Genomic DNA, 27,613 nt, shown 5'->3' with positions numbered 1-27,613 from the left:
CTTCACGATTATTTAGCAAGGAAGAACAGGATTTTTAAAATTGTTTCTACCCATTGGAATATTAAACTAGACTCACTCAGTTTCTGTGACAATTTTCAAATTCATTTTATAGGAGAAAGGGAAGTAGAGAAGAAGAATTCAACAGGGCATCCCTATATGTCCGTAAGTAAGGGGTTGTGATTCTTGTGGGGCAGATTGGAACCCTTCTCAAATGTACGGCCTTGAAGAATTCCCTGAGACTCAAAAACATGAAGTAACTCTAGATTGGGAGAGTTAAAGTGACTGTTCCATGTCACACGATGAGTAACTAATAACTCTTGCCTCCAAGTTTATTATTACTCTTTTTCTTTCATGATCTGCTGCCTCTAGGAATTCCTTGTGTGGATACTCATATATGCAGGAAGTCAGAGTCTCTAAATGACCACATCTATTCAGCTCTTGGTAAAAGGTGATAGAATAGAGTGTGAGGTATTTACATGGAAGAAGGCCTTCAATTTATCTTGTAGCAAAGCTGATTGTTGAGCATATCAGGGAAGCAGATTTAGCATTAAAATAAGGAAGACATTTCTTTCTATTTTTTATTTTTTTGAGGCTGGAGTTATTTTGAGGCTGGAGTTAAGTGACTTGCCCAGGGTCACACAGCTAGTGTCTGAGATTAGATTTGAACTCAGGTCCTCCTGAATTCAAGGCTGGTGCTCTATCCACTGTGCCACCTAGTTGCCCCCAGGAAGACATTGCTAATCCAGTCAAGTCCAATGATGAAATGGCTCCCTGGTAACGGAGTGAGTTCCCTGTCACTAGATGTGTTCACACAGAAGCTGGATGGCTCCACACCATCTATTTTATAGAGGGAAATTCTGAATGGGGATTGTGGGAGAAGATGGATTGGATTATTTCTAACTAGAGTTGTATTCTGCCTTCTGAAGGCCTCCAGCTGGAGGCTGGAATTTCCATTCAATCCCTCCTCCTCCCCCCCCTTTTTTTTCTTTTGCCCTGTACAAGTGCAGGGAATTCCAATTCTTCTCCATATCTCTGTTTCAAAAACAGCATCATTCTCTGGGATGGAGCATGGTCTTTTTCTAGCTAAAGAATAGAGTCCCCTAAACCCAGAACACCAGGTAATGACTGAGACATAATATCCAGCCAGCCCAGTAGTTTCCCCTTAAAGAAAGCTCTTAAGTTAGATGTAATTGGTAGATCCCCTTTGGGAACTTTACCTAAAGGAAGGAGAGAAGAGGAAAAAATCTTAGCTTGGTCAATATTTTTTAATCCTCTGCTAAATTGTTAATGCCTTGAGAGTAAGGGTACTCTCTTATCTAAATTTTATATCTTCAGCACCTGGCATAAGTAATTATTCAAAATAGATGTGTCTCATTTGCATTTAGTAGTTTTGTCAAAACCTTGGATTTATGCTGTAGGACCTCAGTGTAACTCAAAAAGTCATTTCCCCCAGATTCTCATTCAAATTGGGAATTTCTTTAGCTAGCATTTGACCCCAGCGATAATAGATATTTCTATTCTTCCCAAGCATCCATTTCTCTCCAACCTAGCTTCAGCTCCAATTCTTAACAGATGACAGTATCCCATTTAATTTACAAAGACATAAGATCATAAATTCAGGTCCTTCACCAGTTGTTTCAATTGGGTCCAAACCTTCATCATCCCATTTGAGATTTTATTGGCAAAGATCCTTGGAGTGGTTTGCTATTTCCTTCTCTAACTCATTTTACAGATGAGGAAACTGAGGCAAACAGGGTAAACTACTTAATTAGATCAGAATATCAGAAGTTTAGGATTAGAAAGGACCTCTTAGTAGGCAATAAAGTACAACCTTCTTCTTTTATAGATGAGTAAACTGAATTTGAGAGAAATGAAATCATGTGCTTTGAACCTTAGTATCAAGTAGCTGAGACAGGATTTGAATTCTTGACTCCCAAATTCAATGTTCTCTCCCCAGCAGTCACCAAGCATGAACCAGAGTTTTATGTGAGCATACAATAGGCTTGTCAAAGCTATTCTCCGGTATTCAGAGGAACAGGACCAAATTTTTGAACCATGCTGAACCCATATTCTGATCTCCCAATGCCTTTGGGTTACATCCACCCAGCTCAGATGTGTCCCCTTTTAGCCTAAGCATCAATCACCTCAAACCAAGACAGAAAAATTATTTCATGCTTAGATAGGCTTCAAAGTTGCTTGTGAGGGCCCAGAGTTGAGAGCAATGATCAGCCAGTTCTACCACGTTCCCACTCTCTTTAGAGCAGACAATATATCCCTGTACAGTGCTAGTAGTTAAGGAAAGAAGACTTTTCTAGATCAATGTAATTTTGGTTCTCTACCTGCCTTGGTCTTGCATCAGCATGTGTGGTTTATGATGTCATCCTAAGATTACCCATGACTGCCTTTTTTTATTCGCTCTCCTTAATAGTCATCAATGGGGATAATAATTTATTTCTTAAAAGAATTGTAGTTTTAAAAAAATTATTTCAATTACACATACCTTTTCTGAAATATTAATGAAGAACAGAGGATTCATTCATACAATCTTAGACAGATCAGAAATGAGATGCCTTGGAACATAAAATATCTACAGGAGGGGTCTTAAGGCAGAGTTATCATCCAGGATGTGAATGCTGCTGGGGAAGAGTGGGAAAAGAGAGGTTCAGAGAGTCAGAACTGAAGCTCAGAGAGGCTCTTGGCAAATAAAATGAAAGTGTTGGAACAAAGGTATTGGGACAAGGGAGAAAAAATGGAATCAGAGTTTGTTCAGTCACTCAGTCATGTCGGACTTTTCATGGGAACTTTCTTGGTAAAGATAATGGAGAGGTCTGCCATTTTCTTCTTCAGCTCATTTTCAGATGAGGAAACTGAGGGAAATAGCATGAAGTGACCCCTGCCCAAGATCAGACAGCTAAGACGTAAGTGAGGTCAAATTTGAACTCTGGTATTCCTGACTGCAGGCCCAGCATCCTATCCACTGAGTCATCTAACTGCCTCTGGGATCAGATGACTGGATCCAAATAAGGATTTTCATGGCCTCCAAGATAAATTTCTTCCATTGAAATCTTCAGCAAGGTGCACAACCTTCCTGGGCTTCTATTTGCTTGTCTGTAAAATGGCGAGTTTGGGCTGAATTCCAAGCTCTAGATTGATGATCTTCAAATCAGTCTGTAAAATGAAGGGGGTTGGACTAATGACTGCTGAGGTCCTTCCCAGCTTTAAATCTATGATCCTGTAATCAATCTGTAAGATGAAGAGGGTGGGAATCGATGGCCTCTGTGATGATATTTAAGATTGTGTCCATCTCTAAATGAGTCTCATGATGGTCACTAATCTTCATCACCCTCTCTCCCTTAGGAAAAAACTAGTCTTCCTTTCCCTTCTCCCCCTTTTCTCAGCTCTCATTCACCTCTTTTTCTCCTCTCCTCTCCTTGTTTCCTTCTCTCTCCTATCTTCTTCTCATTCCCCTTTCCCTTCCCTCCCATCCACAATACATGGCTTCAGTTAAAACATCTTTACCACAAAAGTTGGGGAACCCCATCCCAGGAGAGAAGCCTTCTAGGACTGAATTAGGGTTGCCCTACGCGACAAAGAAGAACTTTCCCTCCCTGTGCTGCATGAATATAAGCTTCCTCCCACCCAGTGAAATGCATATGCTGAGTCGGGCCAAGTAGTGCATTTCTATCTGGACTGTTAGCCCTAAAATAATGCAGAAAAAAGCATAAACCACATCCCATGGTGAAGTGAGAGCAGGGCAGCATGGCTGAGCACTATTGCCATTTCCCCAACTGCTACCTTGCCAGGCTTTGAAACAGCAACATAGTGAGCCACGGTGCCCTTCCATCTCGCCACCTGCAATTCCAGCAAACTTCATGGAGTTATGGAGAATAAGTTCTCCCTAACTCACAACCGAGCTAGGTCGAGTTTATTCTGTGGTATAAATCAATACTAAAGGGATCTCAGTTATACTATAACTAGTCTTATTATACAGATGAGGAAACCAAGACTGAAGGACCTATCAGATCATAAGGGACCACCGATGTTCCTTGCTTGGCCCATTTCCCATATCATTTTGTAAAAGTGTGATGTTATTGTGTAAATCGTTTTCATTTTGCTCACTTCACATTGTATCAGTTCATACGAGTCTTCCTAGGTTTTTCTGAAAATATCTCCTTGATTATATCTTCTAATATAAGAGTATTCTATCACATTCAGATACCATAAGCTGCTCATCCATTCCTCAATTGATGGGACTACGAGGGCCATCTCTAGTTGTTCGGGTCTATATCTGGCCCCTGATTCCAGATAGCTCTGGAAGAGAAAGTCAGGCAAGTGACCTTGCACAGTTCTCCCTCCCTTCAGTCCAAGTCACTTGCGTGTCACGGCATCACCTCCCTGATGTCATGGTCCTCTTCAAGAACAAGGGTGACCTACAAGAGTCATCTTGAGTTCCAATCTAGCCTCAGACACTTCCTAGCTGTGTGAACCTGCCAAGTCACTTAATCTCTTTTCTGCTTCAGTTATTTTTCATCTGTAAAATGGGTATAATAATAGCACCTACCTCCCAGGGTTGTTGTGAGTCGATCACTGAAAAGTTCCTGGTACATAATAAACACTTGTTCCCCTCACTTCTGACTCTTAGAATTCCTATCTTTATAACTTCTCATAAATACATATGTGTATATAATATACATATATGCACATGTGTGTGTGTGTGTGTATAAAATCTCTTGCAGGAAGTCTTTTCTGATATACTTAATTGTCAGTATTCTACTCTTTCTTAGGAATTTATATGTGTAGAATATAAGCTGTTTAAGGGCAGACTCTTTATTATTTTCTTATCGCCTAACCTGGTGCCAGAAACATAATATGTGCGTAATGAATGGTTGCTAGATTGGGTTGGTAGTGAGTTCACTGGTGGATTTAAAGCAAAGGCTGCTTGGCCACTTATCCAGGACGTTGAGAAGGGGGTTCCTTTTTTTTTTTTTTTTTTTTTTTTTTATTTTTATTTTATTTTATAATTATAACGTTTTTTGACAGTACATATGCATGGGTAATTTTTTACAACATTATCCCTTGCACTTACTTCTATTCAGATTTTTTCCCTTCCTCCCCCAAACCCCTCCCCCAGATGGCAAGCAGTCTTATATATGTTAAATATATTACAGTATAATTTAGATACAATATATGTGTGTAGAACCGAATTTTTTGTTGCACAGGAAGAATTGGATTCAGAAGGTAAAAATAACAGTTTACATTCATTTCCCATTGTTCCTTTTCTGGATGTAGCTGGTTCTTTCCATCATTAATCAATTGGAATTGGATTAGCTCTTCTCTATGTTGAAGAAATCCACTTCCATCAGCATACATCCTCGTACAGTATCATTGTTGAAGTGTATAATGATCTTCTGGTTCTGCTCGTTTCACTCAGCATCAGTTGATGTAAGTCTCTCCAAGCCTCTCTATATTTCTCCTGTTGGTCATTTCTTATAGAACAATAATATTCCATAACATTCATATACCATAGTTTACCCAGCCATTCTCCAATTGATGGACATCCATTCATCTTCCAGCTTCTAGCCACTATGAAAAGGGCTGCCACAAACATTTTGGCACATACAGGACCCTTTCGAGAAGGGGGTTCCTTTTGAGGCAAAGGTGAGACCAGCTGGCCTTATGTGTTCCTTGGACCTCTGAGATTTTGCTATTCTTTCCACATCTCTTCACCCAAAAGAGCCTACTTTGCCATAAGTTTCTTGTCTTTCCGTCTCTGTAAACAAACTCTCCACCACTTCTTTCACTTTTACTTAACAATCTGACTTAACTGATTGGGAGATACATTGGGGAGTATGTTTGTGCTTCAGCTCATGTTGAAATGAATTTATTTTCATTTATCCACATTTCTTTCTATTTAGCAAAGTACTTTGTGTATGTGTTAAAATAAATCTAAATCATTTGGACCTCCTGATTAGAGGGTTTAATGGAATATTCTGTGTTCAGATTTCATTAAGCTCCTCTTCTCTGACAGCAACAAAAATTGATAAATAAGTTAAACAAAAATCTGGTGGAATAAGAGAGTCTTAACTTATAGCCTTCCTACTGAATGCCAATTTGGGGCAGATTTTCTGCATAGAAAAGATCTGAGTTGAGTTTCCAGAGTCCAGTGCTTTCAGGAACAAGAATTGTATAAAAAGGTCCTCTTTTAAAGAGAAGTATTGTCAGAGTATGGCAAGGAAGTGGGTTCAAGTCTTGCTCTGGACACATCCTGGCCCTGCCTTCAGGGAGCTTATCCTCCATTGGAAGAAGGAGGGAAGAGTTAACATGTACACAAATCAATAAATACACAGTACAAAGTGATTTACAGAATACTTTATTACTCAGATGTTCTTACTCAAATTTAATATTTTAATAATTTGTGTTTAACCAACATCCCCCATCTAGATTATCAGTTTCAAAAAGTCAGGCATCTATAAATGGTCAAGCCCTTTAATTTCTAAGAACTCCCATTTCCTGCTTCATAAAATGAGGGAACTGGATTTTTCCCTTTTAAAGTCCATTCTGGCTCTCAATCTATCATTCTGTGATTTCTTTCTTACACTAGCCTTCCATTCATTTTGAGAAAAAATTATTAAGTGCCAACTCTATTCATTTTCCTGCTTGGCTTTGAGGGGAGATAATAAGTTGAACCAAGATCCTTCAAGTGTTTCTATCCAGCCCCCCCTTTTTTAAGGATTCTAGTAAGAGTCCTGGACTTCTTCTGTTGGCTTCCTGCTGCCCTCTACTGAAATGAGCAGCACCCCAAATATCTATCCATAGACTTATGGACAATTGTATTCAGAATAAATAACAACCTTAGAGATCATGTAGCTCATTCTCCTTCCCCTTTATTTTATAGATGAGGAAAATGAGACCCAGAGAGGTAGAGATGCTCTCCCTGGGGTCTCAAGTAAGTCAGTGTTGGAAACCCCATTTTCTGATTCTGAATCCTACTTCCTTTTAAACAATTAAGAAGGCTGTGGAATTGTATTGAATTTTGTTGAATGAAGCAGGCAGAATAGTTCTTAATAAATCTTTTGATGAGAAGGAAAAGACATGGGGAAAGAGATAAGAAGATCATGGAAATATGAAAAAGAGTGACACTCCATATGCTGATAGCAGCATATAAAGACCATGAAGTCGGCACCAGGGAAGATTTGGGTTTGAATAACAACTTTTGATGCCCAAGAATGGGGTAAACGGAAAAGTCACTTCACATCTCTCATTCACTATTTTCTCATTTGCAAAATGTGAAGAGTAATTCCCATCAGTGCCCAACTGTTATGAAGATCAAATCACAGCCTAAGGTGTTGTGCAAACTCTTAATTCATTCTGTGAATGTTTGTTTTTCAGCATTCTTTTGAAATTGTGCGTGGTGGGGGGGAGTGTATATGATATGTGCTAAGTATGTATGCATGTAGTATCTCTACGTGTATATTCTCCTCTTGCTACTATTCCTCCTCTTCTTCCATTTCCCCTTCTTTCTCTTCTTCCTCTTCCTTTTCCTCCTCTTCTTTCTTACTCTTCTTCTTGTGTTTCTCCTTCTTCCTCTCTTCTTTATCTTCTTCTTCTTGCACTCCTCCATTTCCTCCTCCCCCTTTTTTCTTCTTCTTGTCCTCCTCTTCCTGCTCCTCCTTTTTCTTCTTTCTCCTTTTTTCTCCATTCCTCCTTTTCTGTAATACACACATATATTGTGTGTATATATGTACATTTATGCATATACATATATACATAATACATGCAGTTGTGTGTAGAACATATGAGTACATATTTATCTACTCTTTGTAGATGCATTGTACATATTTATATATGTACTTTTTGTCTCCCTTTCTCGCCAATAGAATTTAAATTCCTTGGGAGAAGAAATTGTGTTTCCTTCTTTTTATTTCCATCTCCTTTGCCTAGAACAATTTCTGGCACATAGTGGATTTTTGAATTGATTGACATGCCCCACAGTTTCTCCTTGACAGAGCTTAGAGTTACAAAGGAAGTATTACCATAATATAACACATTTTGAATGAACCTAAAATTTGACAATAAATCTAACTTGACTTCACTATGCCCTAGATCAGGGCATCTTTATGGATCAGATGTTTGCTAGCTAATGAATTCTTTTCTTTTCTTCTGTCTCCTTTCATGCAGTCGGAGGTTTCCTGGATTCCCAACAAACACTACTCCGGGATATATGGTTTGATGAAGCTGGTTCTGACCAAGACCCTTCCTGCCAACATGGAGCGAGTTATCGTTCTGGACACTGACATCACCTTTGCTACCGACATCGCAGAGCTCTGGGCTGTGTTCCACAAATTCAAAGGTAAAAGTGATTTTAAAGTGATTTTTCATGAGAAAAGAGAGTAGACTCCAAAGCACCCAAGGTATTCACAATGAAGATTAGGTCAGTTCTCTACTATTCATGGTGCTGGAGGCATGATGAGTAATCCAAGCAAGATATGAGTCCTGTGTTCATTGTCATGTTTTATATTATGCTTCTCAAAAAAGATAGAAATGCAATTAATTAATGATATTTGGATTATATTAATACTTGAATTAGTCTTTTTTATCAAAAAGAGACTAAAAGGAAAGAGATGTCAATCATGTCAACAAAGGGATTTAAAATCAGAAGATACCTACTTTAAATCCCAGATTTACCACTTTTTATTTCAGGGACCTTCACTTAGCCTCTTTAGAAATCAGTTTTATTATCTTTAGGATGGTGATGAGAAAAAGTTATGGAGTGAGTAATCTCCAAAGTCTCTTCCAGCTCTGAACCTGTGCATAGTGTTATAATCTTAGGAATTATTTTAGCATACAACATTGAATGGTGAGATCCAAAAGCCTAAAGACTGGTTGGGGCAAGGCAGTCTGAGATTAACAGTCTACCATAGTGCATTGTGTTACATTTGGATGCAACTAATAGTGGTCTGGAATATTGTTGCCTTGACTTAAGAAGTCAAAGAATGAAAATATTTAAGGGGTGGAGAAGCATGGAGAGGCTTTATTAGTATATTTCATTTGCTATTACTTTTATTCATTTTGTTATTCATTATATTTATCATTAACATTTGTCATTGTTGAACTAGGTTAGCATCGATTGGCCTGTATCACTAGGCCAAAGTTTGTTAACTTGGGGATCTGTGAACTTGTAGATGGATAGATAATTATATTTGATCTAGATTATTTCTTTTATCATCCTAATATTTTATTTTGAATTTTTTGCTTTAAAACCATTATTCTAATATATATATATGACATGGCGACATCAATAAAGTGTTGTTATTTTTTAAATGGTCCTTTGTTTTCTTGAAAACTATGGGGTCAGTAATGAAGATTTGAAGTTTTCCAAAGACAACTCAGTCATCTTATTCACCTCTTATTCAGTTCTTGCCTCAACCTCTGTCCACCTGCATTGTCCATTCCCAATATACATACAAACTCTATAAAGTATTCTTTTAAATCCATGTTGCAGTCTGGATATTAGGGGGAACTGGAGAGCAAGTAAAGTGTATGTTCCAAGGTCAACCCATTAGCAGGGAAAACACGAATCTGAGGAGCTAGGGTAATAGAAGCTAAATTATAATGATTCATTCTTATTTAAGTTTATATCTCATACCCCAGTTACTTTATGAAGTAATCCTCTCCCCACAATAAAAAGGAATATAATGGATGCTAGAATTATCTGGTAGATTTTAATTCCTGTATACAACCTGCCCTGAAGGAGCTCATGAATGGATGTGGAGGAAAAATGAAAATATTACCAACAAAGGAGAATGATTTTTAAACTTTACCTGGTATGTGAATATTATGTAAGGTTTTTAAGCACTTATTATTATGTACAAAGCATTGAAAATATGAATAGAAAATCCAACAGTCCCTGTTCTCAGGCAGCTCATATTCTAATGTGGGAGACAAGTCTCAAATCAAAAGAAAAGGCCTCATGGCACTTAGGGTACAGCAGCAAATTAAATGATCAAGCCTCTTTCTAAAGTTATTTCCACTGATGAAATGATAAGTTTCTGACGTTGAACCACTGGATTGTTCCAAGGACAATGGGGACAAGAACTTTCTTTTCTGGGTGTTCAATAGCTATGGTTGTAGTACCTGCAGGAATGGTTGCCAGGCTCCATCTCCACAAAGATTGCTTCTATTCTCCAGTCTCTTGGGTTCAAGATTATAGACTTTCTCCTTGAGGAGCTGAGAGGAGGTGGTGGTTTGACTGGCTTGGCACATCCTGTGCTTCTCTCAGAGTCTCTTGCTGCTTCAGCTAAGCTGGTTTGACTGCCCTTTTTAGGGCAATTGGTTAGCAGTTTATGGGCATGTGTGACCCTTTTTCTGTAGAAATTGAGTACTTAAATAATAAATGTGAGTGCTGGATTGGAAGGAGGATCAGTGGTCTGGGAGGGGCGCTCACCCTCAGAGCTTCAAGGCCTATCCAACTTTTGATGGCACTTGATCAACATTTATTACTGGTGGGGATTAAAAAGGCAGCCATCCTTTCAACAGTGATTTCTCCACTCAAGGATGACAGTGTAGACTGGCCTGAAAGAAGGTCCAGGAATTTGGGGTTGGGGAAGCACTGTTGATCCTGAAGCTATTGAATTCAGGATCTTTGACTGTCTCCATCAGAGAAGGAAGAAATATGGTGGCCAAGGTAGTTATGGTGCTGGTTTATTTTGTCTGCCACAAATGTCCATTCAAATGGCTTGCTCTTAGAGACTGTGCTAAATGCTAGGGACATGAAGACAAAAAAAATAAAAAAAAAAAACTGTTCTCAAATAGGTTCCATCCTATAGAATCGCACATAGGTTAATTGTATTAACTTAATAAACAGAAAGTACATGACTTGGTTTAATTTATCTCTGGAGAGAGCAAGTTCTCTTATGTTTTTGTCTTTCATTCTTGTTCTCTTCTCCCCCTTACCTCCAGTCTTATCACCCATTCCACTTTGCCTTTCCTCCCCTTCTCTCTTCTCCCTATTTCCTTATCTCCTCTCTTGGTCTCTCTGATTTTCTATGACTCTGTCTCAATCTGTGCCTCTGCCTTTATTTCTGCCTCCCTCTGTACTTCTGTCTAGTAGGTCTCTATCTGCCTCTCTTCCCCTCTCTTTCTCTCTGTGTCTCTTTTTATCTCTCTTTCTTTTTCTGTTTTCTGTCTTTTTGTGTGTGTCTCTCTGTGTGTCTCTGTCTCCTCTCTCTCTGTCTCTTCTCTCTCTCTCCCTCCCATCTATCTCTTCATTTCCTATCTTCTGATTCTTGTTCCCTCTTTTTTATTCCTCCTGCCCATTTCTCTCTTTCTATCTAAAGCACCAAAGCCAGTGCCAAGAAAATTGATGGGACTTGTCCCCCACCCCTCCATCCCTCTCCCGCTTTGGCCCGATCTGTCCACGCCCAGCATCAGGCCTTAAGCAAAAGTTTTCTGCCTCTGCTCATCTCCCCGTAGGGAAAGCCATTCATCAGAACGTCTCTTGTGTTCAACGTTCCAAGTGACATTGACATAATTGGGCGCTTTTTTTCCCCTTCTCCTTTCTCTCTTCCTCTTTAGAGGCTCTGCCAACTCCTCCTGCTTAGATCGCTGATAGGTTTGATTCCTTAATGGAGCCATGAATTTCCCCTGAGCCTGAATTCCCTTTTTTATAGAATCTATTAAAAAGCCTTTTATTTAGGGCTTTACCAGTCCTATTCTCGGTTCCTGCCTTTAGGAGGTCTTGCAACTTTCAGAAAGACCTCCTTGGGACAATCCAGCGGGCTTCCCCAGTGGGTACTTATGGGAGGCTGGCAAATGCCCGTTGCCTCCTTGTTGGGAGACCGCGCCACGCCCTCCTCCCACTTGAAGAGTAATTTCAGAACCCCAGATTCTGAGTAAAAAGAATCAGGCCACCAGCTTGTTGGGGAGGTTTGAGTGAGTCACTCCATGCCTTTGGTGTTTGAATATGTTGAAGGATAAGAGATGTAGGGAGGGCCAGGGCCACCTCCTGCAGGCGGCAGAAGAGGATCCAATGTCAGAAAGCACAATAGAGTAGAAAAATAATGAGCTTAGAGTTGGAAGACCTGAGTTTGCAAAACCATGAAGCTTAGAGCTATTCGGGACTTCAGAGATCATCTAGTCATCCATTTTGAATGTAGCCTCTGACGATAATAATAATAGTGCTCACTGGCATTTATATAAGGTTTTCTAAGTACTTTACCTGTGGTATCTCACTTGATCTCAACAGGGAGGAGGTAGGTGCTATTTTTATCCTCATTTTACAGATAAGGAAACTGAGGCAGTCAGAAATTAGATTTACTATGAGGATTAAATGAGATATCAAATATGAAAAATTTTACAATGTTATTGTTATCGTTAGGAGGAAGAGGAGAAATGTTATTAATATATTAGTTTAACCTTATAAAATAAGATTGTAAAATATAAATAAGGGAAATATGAAATATATTATAAAATAATATTAGGAAAATGGATAGGCAATTGGTCCAAAATACATAAATATTCCCCAAATTTCACAGTTGGATGGAATTTGAGTCCAATTTGTAACTGAACAAGAGTCCCACCTATAGCATCCCTGATGATTGGTGATCCAGCCTTTGCCCAAGGCCTTCCAATAAAGGGGACTCCACCTCCTCCAGAAGCAGCCTATTTCCCTGCTGGGCAGTTCAAACCATAAGGTAGTTCACCTACCCCCAATATCAAGATCTATTGTGTATCTCTCTTCAGTTATCATTCCCCACTCCCATCACCCCCAATCACTTCTTTCAGAACAAATATAATTGCAGCCTTTCCAGTCCATGAAGATGGCTTTCAAGCATTGCCTGAGTCTCCTCAATTCATTAATAGATGTTTATTAAACTCAGCATCCTCTGTTCTCCAGAGCCCTTCCCCATCTTCACTGTCTGCTCTTATCAAAATCCTTCCTCAAATTTGGTACCCACAATTGCACACAGTGTACACATGCCATCTGCCTAGACTGGAGGACGGTGATACAATTTCAGAGCCTTAGAGTAAGTGGCAGAGAATAAATCACAATTTAAGAATCTGTTACCAAATCTGAGATTCTGAATCTAGCTTTGGCATTGACTACATGATCCTGTACTAGGCCCTTATCCCATCTGTGCCTCGTTTTCCACAAACTATAAAATGCTAGTAGCTGTACTTGCTTTTAGCAACCAGAGAGAAAGAAAATGTAAAGGCACATACACTGAAAGTGGATTTGTCCAAGAATGGCACTCTAGGCAGTGATAGTGTGGTTATAAAATCAAAGATGCAGAAATGAAAGAGACCTGGGAAGCCATCGAGTCCAATCTCCTCATTTTACAGGTGAAGAAACTGAGTCCCCTAGAGGGGTAGTGAGTTACTTCGATCATATAGTGGAGAACCAGAACTAGAAGGACCTCAGAAGATCCATCTATTCTAAGTCCTTCATTGGTATTGATAAGGAAACTGAAATTCAAAAAGAAAGTCATTTAACTTGGGTCACAAGTGTCTTTCCTGAGCCGATGTCCGGTAGTTTTTCCACTCTACCACACTGCCTCTTTGATGTGGTTGAAGGAGAATGGACTTTGCCACTAGCCAGGATCAATGCATTCCAATTCTCCTTCTGGCATTTGCCACCTGTGAGGCTCTGGACAAGTCACCTGATCTTAAAAATAAGGATTAATACATTGAAAAATATGATCTCTCAAGTCATTTTCAATTCTAAATTAATGATCCTATATTACTAGCCTCTAGTACTATGGAAAACAACATCTAGACTTCATATTTCTAGACTAGAATCTCATGGTCCATATTTTTACTATAATGTAAGCTCAAGTCAACAGAGAATAGGGCGACCAATTGGGAGTGCCTTTAAAGTTTAAAATACTACTTTACATCCCTGCTGCCTCCTAGTATCATCCTCATCCTTTCCTGCTTTATAATTCACACTGCTGAAACATTTTTCACTTTCACGTGCATTCTCTCATTTAATGTGCACAGCACAATCTTAGGATAAGAGTAGTATAAATATTATACAGAAGGGGAAGCTGAGGCTCAGAAAGGCCATGTCCTTGTACAAAGTCACCCAGCTAGTGAGAGGTATCTGGACTGAGGTCTCTGATTCCATAAGTATAAGGGACATTGAATGACCACTTCTATGTCTACAAACTTAAAAGCAATAGGCAGAGGCTGCAAAATCCTTTTCTTCTTTTCCTTCTTTCCTTCCTTCCTTCCTTCCTTCCTTCCTTCCTTCCTTCCTTCCTTCCTTCCTTCCTTCCTTCCTTCCTTCCTTCCTTCCTTCCTTCCTTCCTTCCTTCCTTCCTTCCTTCCTTCCTTCCTTCCTTCCTTCCTTCCTTCCTTCCTTCCTTCCTTTCTTTCTTTCTTTCTTTCTTTCTTTCTTTCTTTCTTTCTTTCTTTCTTTCTTTCTTTCTTTCTTTCTTTCTTTTTTCTTGCTTTCTTTCTTGCTTGCTTGCTTGCTTTCTTTCTTGCTTGCTTTCTTGCTTTCTTTCTTTTTTGCTGTCTTCCTTTTTCTTTCTTTCTTTCTTTCTTTCTTTTTTCTTGCTTTCTTTCTTGCTTGCTTGCTTTCTTTCTTTCTTGCTTGCTTTCTTGCTTTCTTTCTTTCTTTCTTTTTTGCTGTCTTCCTTTTTCTTTCTTTCTTTCTTTCTTTCTTTCTTTCTTTCTTTCTTTCTTTCTTTCTTTCTTTCTTTCTTTCTTTCTTTCTTTCTTTTTCTTTCTTTCTTTCTTTCTTTCTTTCCTTCCTTCCTTCCTTCCTTCCTTCCTTCCTTCCTTCCTTCCTTCCTTCCTTCCTTCCTTCCTTCCTTCCTTCCTTCCTTCCTTCCTTCCTTCCTTCCTTCCTTCCTTCCTTCCTTCCTTCCTTCTTTCTTTTTTTGGATAAGGCAGATGTGATTGCATAACTTGGCCAGTGTCAGAAATGTCTGAAATCAGATATGAACTCAGGTCCTCCCACTGTACCATCTAGCAGCCTCAATGAGATTACAAAATTCACACCTGATATTGGGAGAGGGAAAAAAACATTCTGATCATTTAGAGCTCTCTCAAAATAGAGCAGACTACATAGAAAAGTAGTGACCTGTTTGGAAAGCATCAACAAGAGCCTAAATAACCACTTGTCATATTCAACCCTCACCATCTAACCCCTCAGTTTACATTTGCACATGTTTTGCTGCTCATTGCTTTCCTCCCAGGACACTTTGGTCTAGTCATACTGACCTTCTTGCTGATACTTATACATTATGCTCCGTCTTCCACCCCTGTGCCCTTGCATTGATGATCTCCACGCTTGAAATGTGCACTCTTCCCACCTCTGTCATTCAGAATTCCTAGTTTCCTTCAATGCTCATCTCAAATGATGCATTATACATGAGATTTTCCTGATTTCCTCTAGCATTCTTTTCCTCCTAACCATTTTCCTTGAAAAATAGTAGGATGCTATGGAAAAAAAAGATGGATTTGATTGCCAAACCTGATTTTGAACTCTAGCTCTGCTGCTTCCCAACTTGCCTTCTTGGTTTAATAATTTAGTAACCTACACAGTCCTCAGTTTTTCACCTATAAAATGGACTGGATCAGTTCCACAAAATCCATATTCTAAGCCAGTAACTCTTTCCCAGTCCCCTTTTGTTACCTCCATTCCCTCCTATCTACCTGTCTGCTCTCCCTCTCTCCTTCCCTTCTCTCACCCACTCTTCCCTTTCCTTCTTATCTTCATCTCCCTTGTTCTCCCATTTACTCGTTCTCCACCAATTTCTCTCCATCCAAAGGAAGCCCTGATATTTTTCTTTTCTCAATTTAAGATGAAGTTGGTGAAAATCAAAGACAGTCCTTCAGTACTGACTGCCTGAGTGCATTGTGGAGTGTCTCTGTGATTAAAGTTGCCTTTTCTAAGACTGCCTGCCTGACTTCCCTCCTGTGGCTGAGTTTACATAGGTCCCCTACTCATCTCGCATCGGCTACTGACAGTTCAGAAACTTGAGAGAATATTTTTGCCTCAGGGAAGAAAAACAGAATTTTAAAAGATACAAATTCTTAGATGAACTGCTTTAAAATGGTACCTGCAGCGAGGGCCTATATGGGAATGAGCTTTTATTGACCGATGTCATTGCAATTCTGGATAGAAAAGAATTGGACAGAGACTGTGTTCTTTGTCATCAATCCCAAGATTTTTCTAAAGGTCAGATCAATTACTTTTAAGCTGCATTTTATTGTTATTTTTATTATTCTTTAACATGCTTAGTATTGACAGATCATTCCCTATCCTTCGTTAACTCCTGGGGTGGTCTTTAGGCAATTGTCAATCTTTGAGATTCTTTTTCCATTCTTAACTCTGAAAATCTTATGATTCTCTTTGCTTGAAGTTCCTTCCTGTCCTCCTTTGCTTCTGTCCTTTATTTCTGCTCTTTGCCACAATTCTTCCACGTAATCCACTTAACTTTTTTTTTAATTAATTAATTATTTTAATAATATTATCCCTTGTATTCATTTTTCCAAATTATCCCCTCCCTCCCTCCACTCCCTTCCCCCGATGACAGGCAATCCCATACATTTTACATGAATCCACTTAACTTTTAAGGGACTACAAAATGTCACTTTATTCTCAGCATTTGTGTATTGCTGTTCATTCATTTCGTAAAAATTTAGCCATTTGCTATTTCTCTAGGTGATGGAGATACAAGACAAAAGCCAAAGCTAGTCACTTAGTTGACCAACTGACTGGAAACTAATGTCTTTTAGGAGTTTACATTCTACTAGGGAATGCAAAACATCTTTTCTGGACTTCAGCAGCTCAGATAGGAGACAGCCTGGTAGAGAGGAAAAAGTCCCAGATGGCAAGTCCCATAAACTCTATGTCGGGACCCTGCCTCTGTCGGCATCACTGCCTATGTGATCTTGCAGAAACCATTTTATCTCTATGAGTCAGAATTTTCACTTGGCTAAAATGGAAGAGCTAGGCAATGGCTATTTTCTTCCTGCTTTTAATCCTAAGGCTCTACACAATTGAGTTTGGAAAAGTCAACTATCCCCTCTAGGCCTCGGCTCTCCCCCAATAAAAAGGAGTTGAACTCAATGATCTCAAAGTTTCCTTCCTTGCATTCTATCTTAGGTTCATAATTATGGAAGCAAATCTATTTCATTTGATAATCACTTTTATATTAATTATCTTGAAAGAGTGTGCTGTCCATTGGTCACTTGGTACAACTGGTACTGGTTAAGAATAGAAGAATGAGTCCAGTGTGTTCACCAAACATTGCTGGTAGTTTGCCATTCATATCAAAATTGAAAATGTGCCAAGAAGAATAAAGTTTTATTTTTATTCTTTTTAATTTTTTTAAATGAACGTATTCTCACAAAGACACCATATTTCCTTCCTCAAGGACCTCCGTACACTCTCTCCAACCCCCAAGGAAAGAGGAGGCTGCTCATGGCATTGGGAATGGGTTTTGAAGTTGGAGGTTTTGAAGTTGGTTGAGCTTAATGGAGTGCTAATTATTTGGCAGTGAGCATAAAGTGGAAATACAAAGAGCCCATAAGGTGATTAGTGTGAAGGAGGTAAGAGTGTGAATGAAAAGTTTAGCATATGTGCCAGTGGAAAAACAGTTGAAATTCATCTCCTTCAAATTTTAGTGTTGCAAAAAGACATTCAGCCCAACCCATCCCTTCTACAACAGGTTAACAAATTGTCTCCAAGTCTACCAGACTTAGAGTTCAGTTGTTGGTATTGTCAAAAAGAAATAATTTGGGCTTTAATTCTCATTTTACCTTAGCCTGAGGAACCCAAACAAAATGAGTCAATCTCTTGAGTTTGCTAGAAATTGATCTTTTTCCTTCAGACCTATATAGTCCATGTAACTCGTGGTATTAGTAAAGGTCAGCATTTGTATTAGTTTGTCCCCCATGGTGACTCTGAGTCTTCTCAGCTCTAGTTTCAGTTTGACAGTTACTCCTTATCATCCTATCTCCTATTTTTCTGTCTAGAAAGCCCGATCCAATAACATGGAAATAAATATCCAGTGAGTCCTTCTTTGTATCCTGCTAGAAGAACTCCAGGTTTTCTCTGTTATCCCACTGATGTCACTTCACTAGTGACTTACTCATGTTCCTTGAGGCGCCATCTTGAACTCCTCACTGTGTCATCACATTATTATCCCATTATTATCATCTTTTCTGGAGTCATGATATTCTCCATCCAACTCCCTCAATTAAAAGATAAGTAAAATAAAGTTCAGAGAAAAGCATTTACATGGCTTGCAAATAGTAAAGCAGATTTAATCTCAAATGTATGGCTCCAAATCCTACCTTCTTTCTTTTTTTTAATTCTTTTTCCCCCATGATTGCCCTGTTGTACCATGCTGTCATTCAGATATGTGAAAAACCAATGTTTAAGTCATCCCATCTATTAAGTCCCTTCCTTTTAGATGAGACCAGAGGAGAGAGTGCTGGATTTAGTCAGGAAAACCTGATTTTAAAATTTGATCCAGATGTTTCCTTGCTGTGCAACCTCAAGCAATCAATTTAACTTTTCTGTGCCTCAGTTTCCTCAGTGGTAAAATGAAATTATCCTGGATCTCTTCAAATCTATGATTCTTAGGATACTCCCTTCACAACTGTAAGACAGATGCCGAACCCCCTAGCTCTCTCTATCTCTAGAGAGAAGATTGCTGTTTATTGCTCAATGAACATCACAAGGACATGAGAGGATTTTCCCCCTAAATATGTATAGAGATATTATAAGAGGAGCACAATCTATGATGAGAATATGGCTTGTCAGGAAGACAAATCCGTTTTGTCTCCTTTCTGCACAGCGCGGCCGGGCTCTTCCATCTGCATTGAGGCAGTGGGCAGAGCGGCTCAGGCAGAGGCCTTATTGAGATGGATGGCCTTGGGTTTTGAAGGCATCCTGTCAGCCTGCCCGGGCTCATTTGTAAACAACAACCAGCTTTCGGAGGAGAGAAGTCAAGTTTGGGCTTTGTTATTATTTTTTTTTTATTAAAACTCATTTCCACTGAGGGAGGTTGTCCAAATTTGTTTTCTTGCTCTGTTTGTTTATCAGTGGTGATGGGAAATTGGGGGGCCAGGGGAGGGAGTGCAGAAGTAAGGAGGGAAAGCCTGGGCCTGAGGGACATCCTATGCATAGAAATCCAGGCAGGAGATTCAGTGCTAAGGGGAATGAAGATCATGCTTTTGAATATTTACATTTGCCTTTGAAAAGTACTAGAAATATTCCTTTTAAGCATCAATCCCCATATAAAATTTTAAAAAAATAATTTTTGATCAGACATTCTAAGGGTGCCTTTCCATATTTGTTTAACATGACCTTGCTTCAATGGATTCTCTCTTTCAGCCCAATTAATTTTACTGTTCTTCCTTCACAATCTGGGTCCCATCTCCTTCCCTTGGGCTTTTGAACAAATTATCACCCTTGCCAAGACTTAAAATTCTTGGGTTCTTTAAAGGTATAACTCAAGGATATGAGAACACATCTCTAGGTTCTCTTTTTTTCTCGAGTAATCCTTGTTTTTGTTGTTGTTTGTTGTAGTTTTTTTTTGCTTTTGTTTGTATTTGGGTAAAGATTGTATTCCTTTTTGCTGTCGAATATAAACTTGAAGACAGGGGCTATTTTATTTTTATTTTATTTTATGTTTGAATTCCCATTTTCTGGTACAGCCACTGGCATGTAGCACGTAAGGAATGTTTGCTAAAGCAAATTGAATTTGGGTCAGTATTTAACATGGTGAAAATTAATAATGATATATTGTCTTTGATAGTGTATCAATCAATAAGTCAATCAATCAGTAAACATTAAGTGTTTACAGTATTCTAGATATTTTATGAGCTACTGAAATTCAAGGAATAACTGAAACCTTCTTTTAAGGAAGTTTGCATTCTCTGAATGAGACAATATGTACATTTATAGATATATGGAGAATAGATACTTGGTAAATGTCATCTGACCTCGAAGTCCTATGTGAATACTTATTATTATTATTATTATTATTATTATTATTATTATTATTAAATTATAATAGTCTGGAGTGATTATGTCATTTTATAGGCTTTTCTTTGAATGGGGATGATGGACCATCATCCTTCTTGGTTGTTTAAGGCACGTAAGTCACCAAGTGTCAGGATTTTGTGAAAATATTGATGTTAATTTCTCCATAACTGGACCTTTAACAAAAGGCTTAGATAAGCTCAGGAAGCAGTAGAAGGCTCAGTGGACAGAGGACTAGGTCCAGGGTCAGAAAGACCTGAGTTGAAATCTGGCCTTAGATACTAACTGTGTGACCTTGGCCAAGATACTTAATCCAGTTTGTCTCAATTTCCTCATCTGTAAAATGATCTGGAGAAGGAAATAACAAACCATTTCAGTGTCTTTACTGAGAAAACTCCAAATGGAGTCATGGAGAGTTGTACCCAACTGAAACAAGTGAACAGCATCAAATTAGAAATCAGAAAACATGATATAATTGTTAGTTATTACTACTATTATTTAGTTATTACTACTATTACTACTGCCACTACTACTACTATTACTACTACTACTACTACTACTACTACTACTATTACTACTACTACTACTACTACTATTACTACTACTACTACTACTACTACTACTACTACTACTACTACTACTACTACTACTACTACTATAACTATTACTATTATCACCACCACTACTACTCCTACTTAGCTTTTCCTGACTCCAGGTGCAGCTCTCTATACACTGTGCCATCTAGCTGCCTCCAGAAGGGACTCGTAGTTGTTTTTGTTTTGTTTTGTTTTTTTCTCCCCCAATATGTGAAAGGCTATTGATGTAGAAGTGAGGTTATACTTTGCTTGAATTCAAAGAAGAGAATCAGGAGCAACTCCTATAAAAAAGAGTTACCTATCAGAGTAGTTGTAAGTCTCAGGTGAGTTAAATAATAAAGTAAACTACTTTGTATTTATTTTGTAAATTTTAAATTTTGTACATGCAGGTTCCAAGGAAGTTGAAGTACAGATAGATTTTATCTTGTTTTAAAAAAGAATAAAAAAACAAACAAGCAAACAAACAAGAACCTAACCTTTAGGGTTCCCTAGTTTGCAGTGGGCAGCCTGGGGAGAGAAGCAAGTTTCCCCTTCCACTAGTGTTTTTGGTGGAGGTCTTTGATCAGAGGCTGCAGAAATCTTTGCCAGCTCTGCTGTCGAGGGCATTCTTGTTCAGGAACAGCTTGGACTAGGAGACCTTCAGAACCCTTCCACTCTCAAGAGATTAAGGCCGGGAGAATGACTCATTTAAGATCATACAAGAGGTATACAATAGAGCTGAGGTTTGAACCCAGGTCCTTTCATTCCAAATCCAGCCTGCCTATATTATTAGCTCTTTGTTCCTTTCCTTCTCTAAAAGGACATTCATATTGACTCATCCTTTGGGACAGCCAGTCTCCACAGTTGTACATAGTCCCCTTTGGGATCTCTTGCTGCTCTGGAACGTACCTTATGTAGCCCATCCCTTCCCCTGCCAAAGCTGCAAGTTGGAAAAGGAATTGCAATGCGGGCACTGGGCCCTCTCAGGGATAAGTGCCAACCTGTTTGTTTTGTGTCAAGGGCTCAAGAGTTATTTGAAAATGCCCACACTGACCTCATAAATGCCAGAAAAGATCAGACAGCATGCTGGGGGAGGGGAAGGGATGGAGAGCCCCACAGCTGAGGCAGGATTGGCACTTCATTAATTCCTGACTTGTAACTGGTAAGGTGTCAGCATGGAGGGAGCATGTCTAGACTGTGGCACACCGCCCCAGGTCATCCCTTGGAAGTTCACAGGGAGTTGTTGTCGCTGCTGGAGGAGGAGAAATGCCATTTTCCCAGCAATTGCTCTTCTTGATTCATGAATGTGAATGCGGTTATGTGTGTGTATTTGTGCAGGTATGTGAGTACATATGTGTGTGAATGCATGGAGGGCTTTAACCTGCTCTCAGAGCAGTAGGGAAGAATGGGGCACCCAGCCAGCATGGCAGCACTCCGGAATCTGGCTGCAGATGGAACAGAGAAATCTTCCTAGTGCCTCTTGCACCCCCACCTCGCTTGTAAACATGTTTGCTTCTGATTGTCTTAAAGAGAAGCCACGGCTTACCATCATCTGCCCGGCTCTAGGAGGAGCTCCGTTCATTTTCACAAATATTTACTGAGAGGTGGGATGCTAACATGAAAGGACCTTCATGATTGAGGGACCTGGGTTTAAGTTTTATCTCTGCTGCTTGTTTCCTTGTGACCTAGAGGAAATCACTTAATCTCCTAACACCTTGGTTTCCCCAATTGTAAAAATTAGAAGTTGCATTAGTTTCTTGCCTATAATCCCTTCAGCTCTAGATCTTGCATTCAGTGACCACCAAGACCCTTTGTAGCTTCAAATTTGTTTCATTTTTCTCATATAAGATGTTTGTGACTTTAAAAATTAATTTTATTAATAAACTAAAAAGTCTGTTCTCTCTAACAAATGAGAGGAAAAGAGAGAAGGGGAAAGGAGGAAGAGAAGAAGGAAGGAAGGAAGGAAGGAAGGAAGGAAGGAAGGAAGGAAGGAAGGAAGGAAGGAAGGAAGGAAGGAAGGAAGGAAGGAAGGAAGGAAGGAAGGAAGGAAGGAAGGAAAGGGAAGGGAGGAAGGAGGGAGAAAGGGAGGAAGGAAGGAAGAAGAAGGAAGGGAAGGAGGGAGGAAGAAAAGGAAGAAGGGAGGAAGGAAAGAAAGAAGGAAAAACCCTTACATTAATATGACTGTGCAAATCCCCAAACATTTCTGGGCTTGTTACCTCATCAGCAGAATGTGAGGGCAATGTCTAAAAGGACATCATTTTTTTTTCCAGTTGTAATGTCAGGATTCTTTTGACTACTTTTGTCAAATGACTCTTTGGTTTTTCTCTCAGTCAATTAACTTAAATTTCTTAATTATTAGAAAAGAGGGTAGATATGGAACCCAAAGGTACTTCCGAGACCACCTGATCCAATGACCTCATTTTACAATTAAGAGATTAAGACCCAAAGAATGACTTGTCCAAGATTATGCAGGAGGTATACAATAGAGCTGGATTTGAACCCAGGTCCTTTCATTCCAAATCCAACTCATCTTCCTATCTGCCCACATTATTAGCTTTTTGTTCCTTTCCTTTTCTAAAAGGACATTCATATTGACTCATCCTTTGGGACATCCACTTTTCACAGCTGTACATAATCCCTTTGGGGATCTCAGTGCAAAAAAGCAGAGATGTCCATCCTTCCATCTCCAATGAGACCATAGGGCTAATTTTCCCATCATCCATGGCTGCAGGACAGGTGCGTCACTGTGTGAATAACCCTCTTTCTTCGCCTCCTCAAAGGGAAGCAGTTCCCAGTCATCACTGAGCCTCAGCAGAAACTCCAGAACAAAAGGAGCTGCCCCATGTGGGAAGGGACAGGACTTCTTGGCAGCCGATTAAGTTAATAAAAATCACTAGGCAGCTATTAAAATGGCTTAAAATCATCCAGATTTTTATAGATGCCTAAAAAAGGCCGAACAGCACTCGTCTTTGCTCATAAAAAGAACATCTGTTAGTTCCTAAAAAACCTGTGTGAGTGTGTAATGCTTCGGCCCCAACCAAGTACATCATTCATCCTAGGTGTGTTCTACATGTGTCCCAGTTTCCCTCTCCATCCCCAGAATCATCAATATCTCCCATTTCCTGCCATTCCTGACCTGTCAGATTCTATTCAGAGGGTCATAGAGGTTGGGAACTTAGAGGTCACTTATTATAAACTCCTTTTACAGATGAGGAAACTGAGACCCAGGGATGGTAAGCTACTTACTCAAGTATCACAAGTCAGAGCTGAGAGTCAAACTCAGATCCTCTTAATGTAGAAGCTCTTCCTACTATTCCATACTGACTCTCCTGCCAAGAAGCCTTGAAACCTAACATGGAATCATCATTCTAGGTTAAAATCTTCATTTTAGAGTTGAGGAAACTAAAGCTTCCTTTATCCAAAATGGAATTTGCACTTGGATCCTTTGATACCAGAGACAGCTTTGTTTGCATTATGTCAGCCTGGTCCACCCCATCATCATTACTCACAAATAATAACAACTTCAGTAATTCCAGGTTTTGTCATTTTGTGACTGTCAAGAATCCGATGCCCTTGAAGAACAAACCATTGGCAGAACATGGCCCTGTACACATTTTTGACGGCTATTAGTCAGAAGGGAAGCTTTTTGTGATTGGTTTCATTTGATCACAAGCCAGAGTTGGGTGATCTCATGGAAGGTATGTTACAGTGGAGAGTCTTTTCATGTAGTGTTTGAAGTAGATGACTTGTCTTCCCATCCAATTCTCAAATTCTGTGATTCTGTGAAAGAAAGAAGAGGGAAGAGAAAAGATCAGTCTGTCGCTTTGTTAACAGGGAGGAAACTGCTTTCTTGCCTAGTCTAAGAACTCTATAAGTCATTCTTAATTTGATTTTATGAGTAGGGTGGCAGGCACAATTTTAAAGAAGACTCAGACATCTGGAGATTGTTTGGAAAACTCAAGATTGAAGAAGGAAATGAAGGAAGACATTTTCAGAATTAAATATTAATAATACATCTCATAACATTTCAAGAAGTGTTTTTCTCAGCTGAATATTGTTTTAATAAAATGACCAAATTTGACTTCAAAGAAATGATATTTTTTTCAAAGGTAGAGGACCATGGGTTCCTTCTCTTTTTTCCTCTTTCTCATTCTTCCCTTCTTTCTTTCTACTTCATTTACTCTCCCCTTTCTTCTTCTTCCTCTGTCTTCCCATTCTCCTTCCTTCTCGTTTCCCCTTTCCTTCTTCTCCCCGTCCTTCTCCCTTTCTCTCCCTTCTACTCTTTCTCTTTCCCTATCCCCTTTTCTCCCTTCCCTTCTTTCTTTCTACTTCACTTACTCTCCCCTTTCTTCTTCTTCCTCTGTCTTCCCATTCTCCTTCCTTCTCATTTCCCCTTTCCTTCTTCTCCCCATCCTCCTCCTTTTCTCTCCCTTCTACTCTTTCTCTTTCCTTATCCCCTTTTCTCCCTCTCCTTCTTTCTTTTTCTCTTCTTCCTCCTCCTTCTCTCTCTTTATCCTTCCCCTCTGTCCCCCTTCTTTCTTCCTTCTCTCTCCCCCTTCTCTTTTCTCCCTCTCTCAATCCCCATGATTCTAGTTTATCTTTACCAAGTAATGAGAGAGAAGTTTTCCCTTTGAATTGTCATCCTCTTTTAATGGGGTCAAAGCTTGTGATAATGATAACACTTTACTTAAAGAAACCCATTAAAGAAGACAGGATGTTACTGAGTTTCAATGAGATCAACCGAGCAGGCAGGGATGTTGTGAAGAGTACTGGATCACGTCAAGTATTCTTTCCTGGGAAAGAAAATAAGACTGTTTAAAGTTCCCAAAACCAATGGAGGGATTTCTGCCTCTTCCTCACTCTCCTCCACCTGAGGCTTCTAGCCCAAACAAATGAGCAGTTCTTCAGGAAGAAAGTGAAGAAAACAGAGAAAAAACTCAGAAAGGAAACAATATCATTGACCCCTAAAGAAAATAAAAGCAGAGCTGGCCAGGGAATCTGGCAGATGCTGGAGATATGAAGATCTGGGCTAGAGATCAGAGGATTATAATTTTTGTATCAGAAGGAATCTTAGGGATCATTTGAATCCAACCCTCATTTTATAGATGAGAAAACATGACATACAGAGAGATGGTGTGGCTAGCCAAGAGCCAGCTGCCATAGCCAGCATTGGAACTTGGAATTTCCGGACTCCTTGTTTAGTATCCTATCTCCTAAACCTCATGTGGGCATATTCCCCATTTGCCATAACCAGAGCCTTAGCCTGGCATCCAGAAACCCTGTATCTGAGGGTGGCTCAACTACCTACAGGCTCTATGATCTTGCCCGAGTCCTTTCTGAGTCCCATTTTCTTTTTTAGTAAAGTGGGGAAGTGTCTGATCAAAAATTATTTTTTTTTTAAATTTTATATGGGGGTTGATGCTTAAAAGGAATATTTCTCAAGTCCCCACTGTGACCTTGACTAGATACATGGTCCACATCTGTATTAAGTGACACATAATCAGTTTTCTTTCTAGCTTTCTAGTGTTATTTCAGAGGTTCTCGGAGCTCCTAGTAGAGCCAATATCAGTACAAGTCAGCACTGACTCTGCAGTCCATAGTATTGAGGCTCCATGGCTGAAGTATTAAGAGGTTAAAAATCTCCACTAGGGTCACAGAGACACAAAATGGCAGAGGTAGGTTGGAATCCAAGAACCCCTCCCACTAAACCCACCTGCCTTCTACAGAGTAATTACAATGTTTAAGGGAGATAATGTCTATTGCTGAGTCATTTCAGTCATGGCCAACTGTTTCAAGGCCCCATGTGGGGTTTTCTTGGCATCAATACTGGAGTATTTTTCAGCTCATTTTACAGAGGAGGAAACTGAGGCAAGCAGGGTTACGTGACTTACTGAGGGACACACAGCTAATATATATCTGGGGCTGGATTTGAATTCAGATCTTCCTGACTCAGGGACTCTTCTATCCATTGTTCCACCTAGCTGCCCTATAAGGTCTGTACTTTGCAGGACTGTTACCTCACCATTGTGATCCAGTTCTCAGAGGACCTGAATTCAAATCCCATGCCTGGCCCTTATTAGCTATGTGATCTGGACAGATCATTACCTCTGTTTCCCCATTGATAACATAGAAGGGAGAGAAACTAGATGCCTTTTAAGATCTCTTTAGCTGGGCCCTAAACAGAAAGACACAATGCAAGCACCTTCCCTGATACGTGTGTCCTCTCCAGCAGCAAGTCTCCTTGAGTTGCACCTTTACCTTGCTATACAGCACCTTCCAATGCAGATTTCTACTATGTCTTAAAAAAGAAAAAATGTTTTTAAAAAAATCCCCACTCAAGTATTCCCTTGGGCAGACCAGAACGGTCCTGGCATTCATTCTTGTGCTAATGTCTATCGCCTCTGTCTCCCATGACTGCCAGCTAACAGGACAGGTGAATAAGCAGGTGATCAATGGGAGGAAAAGCCAGTCCAAACCTGCCCATCATCTCAGCCACATTTAGCTCCAGCTCTGCAGTAGTGATGAGGCACCATGGACAGGGAGAAAAAAGCCCAGAGCACAGGGGTCACCTGGGTAACAAATCAAGTTTACTCCAAAGCCTGATAGTTCTGTTTCCGGGCCCTCAGCAAGGATGATATTTAATAGCTGGATTTCCATACCTGAGGTTCTCTTGCTAATCACCTCCCATCTCTCTTCACTATTTGCTTTTCTCTGTTTCCTGTGATATGCATCACAATAGCTGGATATACTGTGTCACCTCCTCCTCCCCAACTTTGAGCTCAGGTCTGTTCTGCCCAGGCTGGTTTCAGTGATAACCAGACTGGGTTTCTTAAGACCTGAGGTCCTCTTTCCAATTAAAGAGCCCGAATTGGGGATTTCAAAAGCAAAGCTAGTCTGGCTGGAAAAATTCACGGTGAAATGCAGCATCCTTTGTGGTGGTGACACTTTGTAGAAAGAAGAATGGCTGCAAAGGGTCTCGGCTCCTGGACACAGACTTGAAGCATCTCTTTGTCACTAGGGGACTGGAAAA

The 27,613-nt window shown here is 39.7% G+C and overlaps 1 protein-coding gene across 4 annotated transcripts in view; it reads left to right on the top strand.

The window, feature by feature from the left end:
* Positions 1-27,613, top strand: part of LARGE1 (LARGE xylosyl- and glucuronyltransferase 1) — a 577,873-nt gene that overhangs the window by 340,040 nt on the left and 210,220 nt on the right. For all 4 annotated transcript variants that reach the window (XM_074271517.1, XM_074271515.1, XM_074271516.1 and 1 more), the window contains one exon: positions 8,179-8,350. In XM_074271517.1, the coding sequence (XP_074127618.1) occupies positions 8,179-8,350 (172 nt within the window). The remainder of the gene's footprint in view (positions 1-8,178; positions 8,351-27,613) is intronic.

Source organism: Sminthopsis crassicaudata, chromosome 5 (genome assembly GCF_048593235.1).
Source record: "Sminthopsis crassicaudata isolate SCR6 chromosome 5, ASM4859323v1, whole genome shotgun sequence".
NCBI lineage: Eukaryota > Metazoa > Chordata > Mammalia > Dasyuromorphia > Dasyuridae > Sminthopsis > Sminthopsis crassicaudata.
This window is presented reverse-complemented; position numbering and strand designations above follow the sequence as displayed.